Source organism: Pinus tabuliformis, chromosome 3_2 (genome assembly GCF_031772625.1).
Source record: "Pinus tabuliformis cultivar Carrire ecotype Pingquan chromosome 3_2, CPIR1, whole genome shotgun sequence".
NCBI classification, from domain to species: Eukaryota; Viridiplantae; Streptophyta; class Pinopsida; order Pinales; family Pinaceae; genus Pinus; species Pinus tabuliformis.
Window position 1 is genome coordinate 505416511 of NC_142302.1, and position 14437 is coordinate 505430947.

The 14437-nt window shown below is 37.5% G+C and overlaps 1 protein-coding gene and 1 long non-coding RNA gene across 2 annotated transcripts; both read left to right on the top strand.

The window, feature by feature from the left end:
- The first annotated feature begins 6111 nt into the window (after positions 1–6111).
- Positions 6112–10455, top strand: LOC149181522 (malate dehydrogenase, mitochondrial-like). Its single transcript, XM_089414242.1, has 5 exons — positions 6112–6306; positions 8477–8650; positions 9488–9656; positions 10018–10079; positions 10324–10455. Exons 1-5 carry the CDS (start codon positions 6112–6114, stop codon positions 10453–10455), a joined length of 732 nt encoding a protein of 243 aa, XP_089270368.1.
- LOC149181523 (uncharacterized) lies at positions 9514–12050 on the top strand. The gene is made up of 6 exons (XR_016257544.1): positions 9514–9656; positions 10018–10079; positions 10324–10451; positions 11110–11180; positions 11344–11459; positions 11632–12050. It is a non-coding gene; the product is annotated as an uncharacterized LOC149181523 (long non-coding RNA).
- The last annotated feature ends 2387 nt before the right edge of the window (positions 12051–14437 follow it).

The window sequence follows — 14437 nt, forward strand, 5'->3', positions numbered from 1 at the left end:
ATACGAACAATGCATTCTATATGATCCTATTTAGAACAAATGATTTATTGCCATCTGTCGTCCATTTCAAGTGTTGCTCGTTATATTTTAATGCCCATACATTCATAATGACAGTATAGGGTCTTACCATATATCCTTTCAGATTAATGGCTGGATTTTCAAGGTCCTTGTTGTGTCTGTAGATGACTTGAGCTAACTAAGGAACGTAATGGCCTGGAAAAAACAATATTGGAGAAAAATCCATTCAGGTTAATTTAGCTATGTTATGGGATGGATCCAAACTTGTATTGGTAATGAAGGAAACATCCTCTAAAATCTACTCAAGATCAGAAAAAGCTCGAAATCTTAATTCAACAGTGTCTTTATAAAACACTACAAGCCAACAGTTTGTTATTTAATACTAATGTTATTGAAGCCTGAGACTCCAATAAGAAAATCAAGGTGTGTGGATTTTACATTTAATTTCTGTTTCTTTGGGTAATCTCATCTCAGGCTCCCATAGCCTATCCATTTGTTTCATGGTATTAATTCTTTTCTGCAAGACATGCAAGAGATATTGGACTAGAGGAGGGACTCTGCGCAACGTTCCTGTTGGTGGTGGGTGCCGGAAGAACAAGCGTGCTCAGAGAACAATAGATCACGCTTGTGCTCAAATGGACAAAGCTTCCACATCTGTTAATGAGTTAAACATAAACGGTTCAGCTCCCCTAGGCCATTCTCAAATTGCAAATTCTATGTTCTATGGGCTTCCTGCAGGAAGTGCTACTACTCATGATGGCATCCACAGTCTTTCTCTTGCCACAAGGCTGGCAGATCAGAGAGCTCTATATGGCAATGATTCTAAGTTTCTAAGGACATTCTTTGATCCCCGTAGCTGCAACCTATCCCCCCCCCTCTCAATGGGCTTTCCTCACTGAACGCCCTCAACTCTTTTAAACCCACTTTTCCATGTCTCAATTTTAATTCTAACCCTAATAGAACAGAAGCCCTGACTAGAGGAGTCAGAGATATAGATTCCAGCTTCTTTGAAAGTCTCCCCACACAAATCTCAGAAGTACCATTACCAGTGCTGAATTCGACTAATTGTGATGATTTGTCTCCGTATTCTCTATCTCTGTAGGAAGGGATCAATAATGGCAATACCAACAGGTATTCTGAGGCCAATCAGTGGAGAGCAATTGAGCAGCAGAAGCTAGCTGAGGGTAGTGATCCTGTACAGGTAGGTATAACCCCTTTCTCTGAACTGGAAAACACTAATAGCTCCAGGAATGATCTTAACCTAAAAGTGGTGGTCACAAGCCTCGCTTCTTGTGTCAAGGTGGAAGGTCAAAGACAATCGTTTGAATATAACTCGAGAATGGCCAGTTCCATCAGAGCCCTTGTTTGAGGCAGCTAGTGATTCTGCATATTGGAATGGAGGAGTATGGCCCGAGCTCACTAATTATGGATCTTCTGTAGGCTCCTTGATCCAGAATTAAGATAATACCCATTACCTACTGCACATGAAATGCTTCTTGAAAGAGCATGAATTGATGAAAGGAACGTATTTTTTCAGATGAAGGAAATTTCAAGCATTAGGGTTTAGACTTTCAGGGCTGACTAATTGTCATGTAGTCTGGCCAGTCTCTCCAGATGAAGGCTTCCCTACACTTGAATTTTGTTGTGTTTGTTTATTTGTTTTTCATTTGTCATCAAGATCTATAAGATGGGTCTTCATCAATGTCCAAATTCACTTCATAGGAATGCAGTGACATGATGGACTTGGGACATGATCACCATGATAGAAGCTGACTGAGGAATATAGATCAAATGTACAGCATAAGAGGTTTGAAGCTTCATTTTTTTCCAGCTTCAAACATCACGGGGCAACAAAGGTTGGGGTTAATAATTTGCCTTAATTATCCTAGCAAAATTGCAAGGAGAGGAGGAAATCAAATTATCACATCCAGTTCTATGCAGGACAGCTGAATATGCTAACTCACTTTTGTCTGGAGTTTGTGAGTCAAGACAAAGTTATTGCTAAGGTCAGGTGAAACTGTTTCCCAAGTTTAACAGTTTTCTTTTGATAATCAGTTGGTATCATGATGATATTCTTTGTAAATATGCGAGGGTTCATGGCAGTGGGTTGTGCTGTTCTTCTTTCTCCTCTGTGGCTATTGTTATTTCCTTCGTTTGGGATCCTTCCAATTGTGGGGAGAACTTCGGATTGGGAGCCTTTGGTAAAGAACAGCTTAGGGATTTTAGGAGCAGCTGCTGCTTTTTATCTGACACCCATTGGTTAAGAGACACATATTGTATTTGATATTATAGTGACCATAGTGGTGAAAGGTTACATTAAGAAAGGGAAACAATTAGTGGGGCTAATACATACTGCAATATATAGGAATATCTAATAGTAAATTCATTATAAGTATTTCCTATCTATTTGTTTCATGGTATTAATTCTTTTGGATTCTAACTGTTCCATGTTACTGCAGGATATGTTTATTAGATGCTTCCATCTGGGTCTGCAACTTGTTGCAACAGTGCAGGACTGGTGTGTGTTCGCTTGCATATCGGTTTTTCAAACTGTAGTGGTTTTCAAAGTGTTGGATTCTAAGTTAGCTTTAGAGCTGAAATGGTTCTCAGCTCCATCCAAGTCTGCATGGATTCTGACTAGCCACAGGTATAACAATAGCATAATTGCATTGCGATTAGGCTCAGACTCTTGTTTCTGCCCTCCTCCTCTTTCTTGGTTTTCTTAGGGTTAGGGTTGCAGCAAAGGCGATGGTATGTAGGTCCGAATTCATCCCATCCTGTCTAGGGTTTCTGAGTATATTATATGCATATTTTGTAGCTTTACAAGCATCTCACGTACACTTTTGTAATGAATCATTACTTTAAGCCTTGGAAATTTAGTCTTGATTCATGTTTAGATGCAGCTCAGGGTGAATTTCACAAATATATGATGCTTTATTGTCAGTTATTCTTAGAATTTCATCTGAATCACAGCTTCTTCTACTAGCATTCTTATTCCATGGAGGAGGTCAAATGTTTTGGCTTGTGTTGGAGATGTATCAGTCTGTCAGAATCCAAGATCAAGATCCTTTTCATTGATTGTTTTTGTTTATTTGAGTTTTATCTTCAGGATACATCACATAGAGATTTATTGTGATAAAGTTTTCAAGGTTGGAAAGTTTAATTGAGTTTTATCTTTAGGATACCTCACATAGAGATTATTGTTACACAGTTTTCAAGGTTGACAAATAAAAAATAGATTTATTAGAGAGATAAAATTCAAATGAATTAGAATCACAAAAGCATAAACTCTGAAACTTTCATTTATTTTGGCATAATTAGAAATTTGAGTTGTAGCTGAGATATTGATGCTTGTATTTGACGCAATATTTCCTTTGATTCTTTGTGCAGAGTCTCATGCACAAGAGAACCCTAAAGCCTCTGGAGGAAATGCTGCCGGCTTGTTCTCGGCCAATGATGGAACAAAGTGGATTGAAGCAGCCACCACCGCCAGATCAACCACTCAAATTCCCTCGTTGTGATTCAGCCAACACCAATTTTTGCTACTACAACAACTACAGCTTGTCCCAGCCTCGCCATTTCTGCAAGACATGCAAGAGATATTGGACTAGAGGAGGCACTCTGCACAACGTTCCTGTTGGTGGTGGGTGCCGGAAGAACAAACGTGCCAATAGAACAATAGATCACGCTTGTGCTCAAATGAACGAAGCTTCCACATCTGTTAATGAGTTAAACATAAACGGTTCAGCTCCCCTAGGGCGTTCTCAAAATGCAAATTCTATGTTCTATGGGCTTCCTGCAGGAAGTGCTACTACTCATGATGGCATCCACAGTCTTTCTCTTGCCACAAGGCTGGCAGATCAGAGAGCTCTATATGGCAATGATTCTGAGTTTCTAAGGACATTCTTTGATCCCCGTAGCTGCAACCTATCCCCTCTCAACTGGCTTTCCTCACTGAACGCCCTCAACTCTTTTAAACCCACTTTTACATGCCTCAATTTTAATACTAACCCTAATAGAACAGAAGCCCTAACTAGAGCAGTCAGAGATATAGATGCCAGCTTCTTTGAAAGTCTCCCCACACAAATCTCAGAAGTACCGTTACCAATGCTGAATTCCACTAATTGTGATGATTTGTCTCCGTATTCTCTATCTCTGCAGGAAGGGATCATTAATGGCAATACCAACAGGTATTCTGAGGCCAATTAGTGGAGAGCAATTGAGCAGTAGAAGCTAGCTGAGGGTAGTGATCCTGTACAGGTAGGTATAACCCCTTTCTCTTAACTGGAAAACAGTAATAGCTCCAGGAATGATCTTAACCTAAAAGTGGTGGTCACAAGCCTCGCTTCTTGTGTCAAGGTGGAAGGTCAAAGACAATCGTTTGAATATAACTCGAGAATGGCCAGTTCCATCAGAGCCCTTGTTTGAGGCAGCTAGTGATTCTGCATATTGGAATGGAGGAGTATGGCCTGAGCTCACTAATTATGGATCTTCTGTAGGCTCCTTGATCCAGAATTAAGATAATACCCATTACCTACTGCACATGAAATGCTTCTTGAAAGAGCATGAATTGATGAAAGGAACGTATTTTTTCAGATGAAGGAAATTTCAAGCATTAGGGTTTAGACTTTCAGGGCTGACTAATTGTCATGTAGTCTGGCCAGTCTCTCCATATGAAGGCTTCCCTACACTTGAATTTTGTTGTGTTTGTTTGTTTTTCATTTGTCATCAAGATCTATAAGATGGGTCTTCATCCATGTCCAAATTCACTTCATAGGAATGCAGTGACATGATGGACTTGGGATATGAAGGCTTCCCTACACTTGAATTTTGTTGTGTTTGTTTGTTTTTCATTTGTCATCAAGATCTATAAGATGGGTCTTCATCCATGTCCAAATTCACTTCATAGGAATGCAGTGACATGATGGACTTGGGACATGATCACCATGACAGAAGCTGACTGAGGAATACAGATCAAGTGTACAGCATGACAGAAGCTAACTGAGGAATACAGATCAAATGTATAGCATAAGAGGTTTGAAGCTTCATTTTTTTCCAGCTTCAAACATCACGGGGCAACAAAGGTTGGGGTTAATAATTTGCCTTAATTATCCTAGCAAAATTGCAAGGAGAGGAGGAAATCAAATTATCACATCCAGTTCTATGCAGGACAGCTGAATATGCTAACTCACTTTTGTCTGGAGTTTGTGAGTCAAAACAAAGTTATTGCTAAGGTCAGGTGAAACTGTTTCCCAAGTTTAACAGTTTTCTTTTGATAATCAGTTGGTATCATGATGATATTCTTTGTAAATATGCGAGGGTTCATGGCAGTGGGTTGTGCTGTTCTTCTTTCTCCTCTGTGGCTATTGTTATTTGCTTCGTTTGGGATACTTCCAATTGTGGGGAGAACTTTGGATTGGGAGCCTTTGGTAAAGAACAGCTTAGGGATTTTAGGAGCAGCTGCTGCTTTTTATCTGACACCCATTGGTTAAGAGACACATATTGTATTTGATATTATAGTGACCATAGTGGTGAAAGGTTACATTAAGAAATGGAAACAATTAGTGGGGCTAATATATAGTGCAATATATAGGAATATCTAATAGTAAATTCATTATAAGTATTTTTATTCTTTATGAAAGTATTTTTTTGTTGTATTTGCCTTCTTCAATTTATGCCTTACGGCGTTTCCTTTGCAACATCTGGTGCAAATGCTAGTATAATAACTTAATTAACATTTGACCAACTGAAAATTTCGATCACATGATGTTCCATTCCCGAACCTCGTCCCCCCAAAAGAGGGATTTCTATCACGAGCTGTCTGATTGTCAATAACTAAGAATTTCGCAATAAAATAGATTAAACCAAAGCCCTGCATAGTACCGTGAGGCTTTAAAATCCCTTTTAAGAAAGTCATATCCACACATCTCCATTGATTCGGCCTTTAAGCTCTGGAATCTCCCCCTTCTTCTTCATCTGCCTTCAGCTTGCATTCTTTCAGTGGTACCAGCGGCAAAAATGAGTTCTGCAATGTGACGATTGGTGGGATCTGCACTGAAGAATGCATCATCTTCTTCTTTCAAAACTATTGTTATGCCGAGAAGGTTTTATTCGAGTGGTGGAAGTCCGCCACGCAAGGTTGTTGTGTTGGGAGCTGCTGGGGGTATCGGGCAGTCATTGGCTCTTCTGATGAAACTCAATCCTCTGGTGTCAAAGTTGGCGCTCTATGATATCGCTGACACTCCAGGTGTGGCTGCAGATGTCGGCCACATCAACAGCCGTGCTGAGGTGGGTTCCTCTTTTCCTACCGCGTTTTTTTCGTTCTCTGTATGCTGGATCTGTTCTCTCTGCGAACGATAGAGATGTTTTGATTTTAGTTTCAAGGGATCTCCATTGGGATCGATCGTACGAAGACCCACTTGGTAGGATCTACTTTTCGTTAGTGTTTTACCTGTTATTAGTTCTTTGATTTTACGTTTCTGATATTGTCCATGGTCAGATAATTTATTTATTTTGGTAAGCGCCTATTTTTTTAAAGGAACCAGGCCTTATACCAGGCTTAGACTCCACTGCTATAACCTGTCAAGGTCTCTGGGATTCTTCGAATGTGGAATTTATTCTTTTGGCCACATTTTTGCAGGAAATATGCCTTCCGGGGCTTTTGAACGTGGGTTTGAGCCCTGAAAGCGCAATGATTTAATTTCTTAAACACAACCCAATTCACGTTAATGGTCAACTCAATTCACTTTCATGGTCAGTTTGTAAATGTGTTTGTGCATATTTTGATTGATGAAAAAAAGCACCTAGATATTTATTTCGTGGAAATCCATGGCTGCATCATGTGCACCTACTCGATTAGGGTTTTTAATTTTATGGATCTAGGTGACATTTGGCCCAACAATCCATTGAAGCAACGCCCATCGCATTGTCATTCTAAAACGATTGTATTGTACACCGTGAATATTGGATTTGACTATACCTGACATTCTTTGGGCCATTTCAAAAGAGGCAGATATTGAGGGCTACATTATTATTATTTTTGATTGTTTTCTTGTTGGAAAATGTCTTTCTGTTAACATAGTGGGTTTTGCCCTCATTGTAGATGCTACAAACATAGAATCTCTATTCCACCAATTTCATGCAGGATTTGCACCTGATCTTGTCTGTTGAATCTCAATATGGTAGTTAACTCCGATGGTGAGATAATGCCACAACATACTTCTAAGAGGGCACTGAAAGTGCTATGATTTAACTACTTGACTACAATCTGCCTGACATTTATGGCTAGATTGCAATTTGGGCTGTGCTTATTATTATTATTAGCAGTAGTAGTATTTGCTATTGATAGGAGAAGGTTGAAATTGAGGTTGGGCTCACTATTATTGTTTTTGTTTGGTCAAGGCCTTTTGACTGGCGTGGGTGAAACACCTTAATTGCATCTATTCATCAAAGTCACGCATGACTTGCAGGTGGGCTCATCTGTGCAAACCTCAATAGCACAGGGGTCATCATTAACAACACCTCTGCATTATCATTGAACTGGTGTTTATCACGTTAACCCGACTTCATATTTTGGAATGACATGGGCAGCCGCATTATCATGGGAATATGCCTCCTGGGTTTTGAACCTGGGTCATCCTCATGACAAGCACCCTACAACTTGCCACTAAACCAGAGCCCAATGGACGAGGTAGTTCATATTTTTTTGATGAAAAATGCATCTATATTTTTAGCAGAATCCACGGCTGGATCATATGCCTCTGCTTAATAGGACTTTTTGATCTGATGGATCTAAGTCATACTTGGCCTAATGACTACTTAGAAGTTAGAATAGTCTCATTGCATTGTCAATTTGTTATTTTGTGAGGATTGAATTGATGACCCTCTGCATATTGGATTTGCCTCTATATCCAACCTTTTTGGGGTCGTTTAGATTTGCCTCTTTATCCATGAGTAGATTAAATCAAAATAGTCTTCGCAGCGTAAATTAAACTAAGGTTGAATAAACTCCCTAAAGTGGCTTGTGAGATGCTAATTATTTATCACAGCATCACTTTTATACCTGGATTGGATAAGACTATACCCTGATTGAAATGTCGTATACCTAGATTGGACAAGATTATACCCTGATTGAAACGTGGGTTGGTATAGGTCTTCAATCTCCTACGAGCATAATCATTGCTTTTGGTGCTCTATCTCCTCGGTAAAAGCCAAAAGGTGGATTTTACTATAGAATACAAATAATCCTATTCTTGTTCACTATGAGGAGGACATACCATTGCTTGGGTCATGGAACAAGGATAACAAGTTTTACTTCTTTTGGAACTTTGTGATAATAATTTCTTTTCTTATTTTTTGGTCTACATATTTATCATTTAATTTGGTACTGCCATATTGATTTTATAATGCTTGTGTCACGACCTTGTCAGTAATTCACAGCAGTGTGACCTGGGTGCAGGTTGCAGGATATATGGGAGAGGAACAACTTGGCACGGCATTGGAGAATGCAGATGTTGTGATCATTCCTGCTGGTGTGCCTCGAAAACCTGGCATGACCCGTGATGATCTCTTCAACATCAATGCAGGGTTTGTTAAATCTCTTTGCTCTGCAATTGCAAAATACTGCCCAGAGGTAAGTTGTCATGATTTATGATCTTCTTTGAAGTTTTTGTTTTCATGCGATTTTCTTATTGACTATTTCATAGGAATAAGCATGACGTTCATTGTAAGTTGCTTTGTCGAAGGCTTTGTATGTTTGAGATCTATAGCGATGGCAATATATACAAATACATATTTGCAAGAATCTTTAAGCAAGTTGTTGATCTAGATTTACATACTGTTCTTGTATATAATCAATTCTACTGGAGAGGTTAACGAAGCTTGAAGACTTCTTTGAGTCAAACGAATAGGTGATTGACTCATTATTGACTCTTTATTTAGACAAATTGCAGCTAACTTTTGCCCATAAGAAGGAAATACTAATTGAAATGAACTTAAGAGTAATTAGCTGTGTAGTCCAATGCAAGTTTGCAGCCACTGTTAAAGCCCTGTTATTCTTGTTTCTCCTCTTGTAGTTAGTAACTTAGCTTTTGGACTTTTGAGAAAATTGGCATATGAATATCAATATAAAAAATATCCTTGGTCTTCTATTTAACTGTGCACAAATCCACTTGATCACGAGGTATCCTCTATAACATTATATATTACATACAATCAGTATGTACTACCATTAGTGTGGCAAGTTAATAGATAAAGAAGTATGTTTCACAATTAATTGTTTTGTTCATGTACTGGTGTGTGTGTACAGTATGTATAGTATATTGTTACATATTATATAGATAGAGATATGGAGAGGGGGGAGAGTGTACTGGATAATGTTTTCCTTCTATCAGGAATGGTATATTTGGATTCAAGAAATCATCTAGAATTGGTTTTTATGGCATTGCTGAGGACTTGATATCCATGGCAGGCAATTGTAAATATTATCATCAATCCTGTAAATTCTACTGTACCAATAGCTGCTGAGGTTTTTAAGAAGGCAGGGACCTATAATGAAAAGAAACTCTTTGGTGTTACTACTCTTGATGTTGTCCGCGCAAAGACGTTCTATGCTTCAAAAGCAGGAGTTCCTGTTGAAGGTATTTAAAATTCTGGCTTGTTATGCTTAGCTACTCTCAAATATTTAGTATTCTGTAAAATATTTTTATTTTTTATAATTTAATCATGAAATATGCATCCTGGGCAAACATGCCAGGCACTTCTCCTCATTTCAAGGATGGTATCATAGGGCTCAAGGCCATCAGAAATATAGTCAGCTCAAGATGTCACTTGAGGGAATTGAACCCGGGTGGGAAGGATAACAGTCTTTGCACACAACCATCTGGGCTAGACCCAATACATGATATGCTGCAGGATCTTACCAACATCATGCTTTTTTTAACATTAGATACAATTCTCAGTTTTATGTTTGTTGTTGATGTCATCCTATGCTGTCTGCAGAAGTTGATGTTCCTGTTGTAGGTGGACATGCGGGTGTTACAATTCTTCCACTTTTTTCACATGTATATGACTTTGTTGGATCCTCATCTTGAGTTTTTTCTTTACTCTTGTGGACATGCGGGTGTTACAATTCTTCCACTTTTTTCACATGTATATGACTTTGTTGGATCCTCATCTTGAGTTTTTTCTTTACTCTTGGATATTAGAAAATTAATTTATCAAAGATAAAATGAGATCATAATTACCTACCCTTCAATACAGTTAAAAAGGGAACATACACTTTTTTGTTTTGATAAATTTTTTTAGGCAACACCAAAGCCAAACTCTGTATTGTCTGAGGAGGACATTAAAGCCTTGACAAAGCGCACACAGGATGGAGGAACTGAAGTTGTTGAAGCAAAAGCAAGGAGAGGTTCAGCCACACTGTCTATGGCGTAAGTTTATGTTTTGGTCCTCTATAGTGGCTAATATGCATTCATATCTTTTGAATGTTTTTTTATTCTTATGTGACTGTCTAGAGTGCTGAATTTTTCATCTTGATGCAGTAGTTGGAGTCAGATAATCTTATCATGGTGTGTGCTTCATGATTTCATGCTTGGCATGCAACATGATTTCATGCTTGATAAGTACCTAATCTGAGATTCACTGTCAGTGAGAATATGGCATGAAGGAGCTTCTTTCTCTTTATCTGAATCTTGTACTTCATACATTTGCATGTCTCAAATCTTTTGCCTTAAGCTTAGGTACTTATCCTACATGAAATCATGTAGCATGCATGTCTCAAATCTTTTCCCTTAGGCTTCCTCATTTGTGTGAAACTCAGCGGGTGCTTTTAACCTGTGAGGTTTGACCGATGGATTGTTGCCTTTCATTTACCTTAGTTTGATTGAAATGTTCAGAGTTAATCTAGATTCTGCATGCAAAGATCCTTCCCTAAGAAAAGCCACGAGTCTCTTCAAGGATGTTATTCCTTCTTAAACATAAGATATGTCAAATGGATCCCGCAAAAGTTGTGTGCTTGATGATGGGTAAATCTGGGTATGAGATTTACAAATTTGCACTTACATGTATGCCTGTGGTTGCAATTCATAGATAGGCGCATAACATCCATTCATTACCTCATCTTGAGCATTTGAGCATGGTTCATGCAAAAAACATTGCTGGTCAGTTAAATCCATTAGTTGAAAACTTGGAAGTGAAGAGTAGTGTTGTAGTCTTCTCTATGTTGATGAATTCTTTTTGAGACTTCAAAATGTTTAGACATGCAATTCCTTTTTCATCTTGCTCCTGTGTTCTCAATTTTTTTTTTTTCTACTGTTTTTTAAGGCCAAATATAAACCATGGGATATATATTTTTACCCTGAAGACCTCCAAATCATTTGGAAAAGGAGGTGCTGCAGCAAAAGAGATGGGTTGAATTTGTTGTTTGGATGGACTCTATGGTATGTAATCTTAGTTGGATTTCCAATATACTTTTAAAACATATTTTCATTTTATTTTTTAGTACTGTTAGATATTATATCTTACCTCATTTTATGGTTAACATTGTATAACAAAAACATGCGTTGTGTTATGTAATTAATACTAACATGTAATATTGATTTTTTTTGTCAGAATGCTATAGGTAATGATTGCCAAGACGATGATCCAAATTATGTTCAACATATATTAGGAGATGATGAGGATGAGGATGAGGATGATGGTGGTGAAGGAGGAGATGATGATGATAGTTGCGGTGTTGGTGATGATGTGGATCAGAGTAATGAGGATGGTCAAGATGATCATGAGGATGATCTTGGTGGTGGTAGCTAGGCATGCACATGCATTATTTTTTATGAAGAAATTATTGTGTAGAATGACATTGTTATGTTTAGATGGGTGTTGTGAATTTACCCTATATCAATGAGACATTTTGATTTTGTAATCATACGATGAGTTTGATTTATGTATGTTGTTAATTTATCGTAGAATAACGATATTCATGAAATATTTTGATTTGTTAATCATATTTGAATTTTAGTTGTTTTGATTAAAAATAATACTGATTTTATTAGTATTATGTTGCTATTTTATACATGTTTTGAAAATTGTTAATGACACATTGTTATTTTTTTGGATGGATGTTGTCAATTTCTCTTAAATTTCTTTACAAATGATTTTGAATTGTGATATCTGCTTTAATGATATTTAGAAACTATCATATATTTCACTATGAATCTATAAAGGGGGTCATATATGTAAAGAAAAATATACTCTATATAAGAAGTCAAATGCGGATGTAACCATGGATGCAAAATTGAAAGTAAAATTGGATGTTAAACTAGGAATTAATACAAAATGCAAACAATTGACATACAAAGTGTTTTAAATTAGAAGTGAAAAATTGTGCAATAGTTGACACAAAGAAGGGAACAAAACATGGCATACAAAAGGATATCAAATTGGGCAAAAACAAGGACACATAAATGGGAACCAAATTAGATGCAAAAAAAGACAACAACTAGATGTAAAATAAGATGCAAAGTTGAGCGTTAAAAAGAAAGAAAAAACGTTACAAATTAATATGCCAAATGATGATGCAAATAATGGTGTAAATTTGGGATGCAAACTTGGGTGCAAAAAAGGAAAAAAAAAAGATGTAAGAAAAGACATAAAACAAGATGCAAAATGGGGCTGAAAAAAGGTGAAACCAAGGATGCCATATTGGATGTAAAAAATGATTCCTAATCACATGCAAATTTAGGCTCGAACTTAGTCACAAAATTATATGCAAATGTGGACACAAGATGAGGCAAAAAAAGATGCAAATTTGGATGGTGAAAACGATGTAAAACTAGACACCAAAAAAATGCAAAATTGGATGAAAAAGTCGGTGTAAATAATGGTGCAACATTGGACACAAGTAGACACAAAAAAATGGTGCAAAAAGGGGCATAAAATAACTTAAAATTGGATGCAAAACTTGGTGCAAAAACAAATACAAAAGTAGACGTAAAAAATGGCTCTAAATTGAATGTACCATTAGACACAAAATAAGATGTAAAGGTGGACACAACACATGACTCAACATAAGATGCAAATATAAATGCAAATTTCGATGCTCAAAATGATGTAACATTAGATGCAAGAGATGGTGTTAAAAATGATGCAAAATTGGATGAAAGAAATGACGCAAAATATGGTGCAAAATGAGATGGGAAAAATGGAGACAAATCAAACGTAAATGTGGATGTAAAAAATGGTCCAAAAAAAGATGCAAAAATGGGCACAAAAATGGATGCAAAATTTGGTGCTAAATCAAATTCAACACATGGTGCAAAGATAGGCACCAAAGCTGGTGCAAAAATAGAAGCAAAAACTAGTGTAAGACTAGATACAAAACCTGGCGTAAGACTAGATGCAAAAACTGACAAAAAATGGATGCATAAAAAGACGTTAAATTGGATTCAAAATACAGTGTAAACTTGATGCAAATGATGGTGAAAAAATGGAAGCAAAGAATGACACAAAATAGGAAGCAAAAGAGAATGAAAAATAGATGAAAAAAATGACACAAAACTAGAAGCAAAACCTGTCGTAAAATAAGATGCAAATCTTGGTTCAAAATTTGACGCAAAAAATGATGCATAGTTTGGTGTAAAAAATGATGCAAAATCTAGCGTGAAAAAGGATGAAAAATCAGGTGCAAAAAAGGACGCTTTAAAAATTGTACAATAGAGCCAGATTTAGCGCCAGGTTTCTCATCACAATTACAAAAAAAATGCACTAAAATCTGGCGCTAAATCTGGCGCAAATCGCTGGTTTTGTTGTAGTGGGAGGAGCTTGGGATGTGGATTCCCCCTGCTTATCTTGTAATGCTCCTTCAAGCTCCTTCTCTAAATCGATGACTTTCTGGTTGAGCTGCATTATAAGGTCAAGCTGCTCATCAACCTGTTTTGCGTGCTGTAATTCTGCTGTTTGAGGGTGCTCTGTGGGCAGCAGTCTCAACCTTTTCTTCAATGCATTGAGGTCATCCTCCTTTTTCTTCAAAAGGGCCCTTACACCCTTTGGATCCTTAGGATCATGTCCTAGGTCGATAATGATGTCCTCAAGTGATTTTATTCTGTTGTCTTTGGCTAGGGAGGACATTCTTTCAAAATCCAACTGAATGTTGGTAATTTTCAGTGACTCTTTTAATTCATGGGCCATGGTTGACTTGCCCACCAAGGTTGCATAGACCATCCCTCCTGTTTGCTTGTGGAGTTCAATTTGGTCCATGGGGTGGATGTCTTTTGCCATGACCTCCACCCTTGTTTTTACAAAATCTGCAGCTGACTTAGGCTGCGGTACTGTAGGCTTAAAATGACTGAGGATCATTTTTTCCTCTTTAATGTCATATACAGACATTAGCCTTTCTTGCTGGGCTGGTGTTGCATTTAGA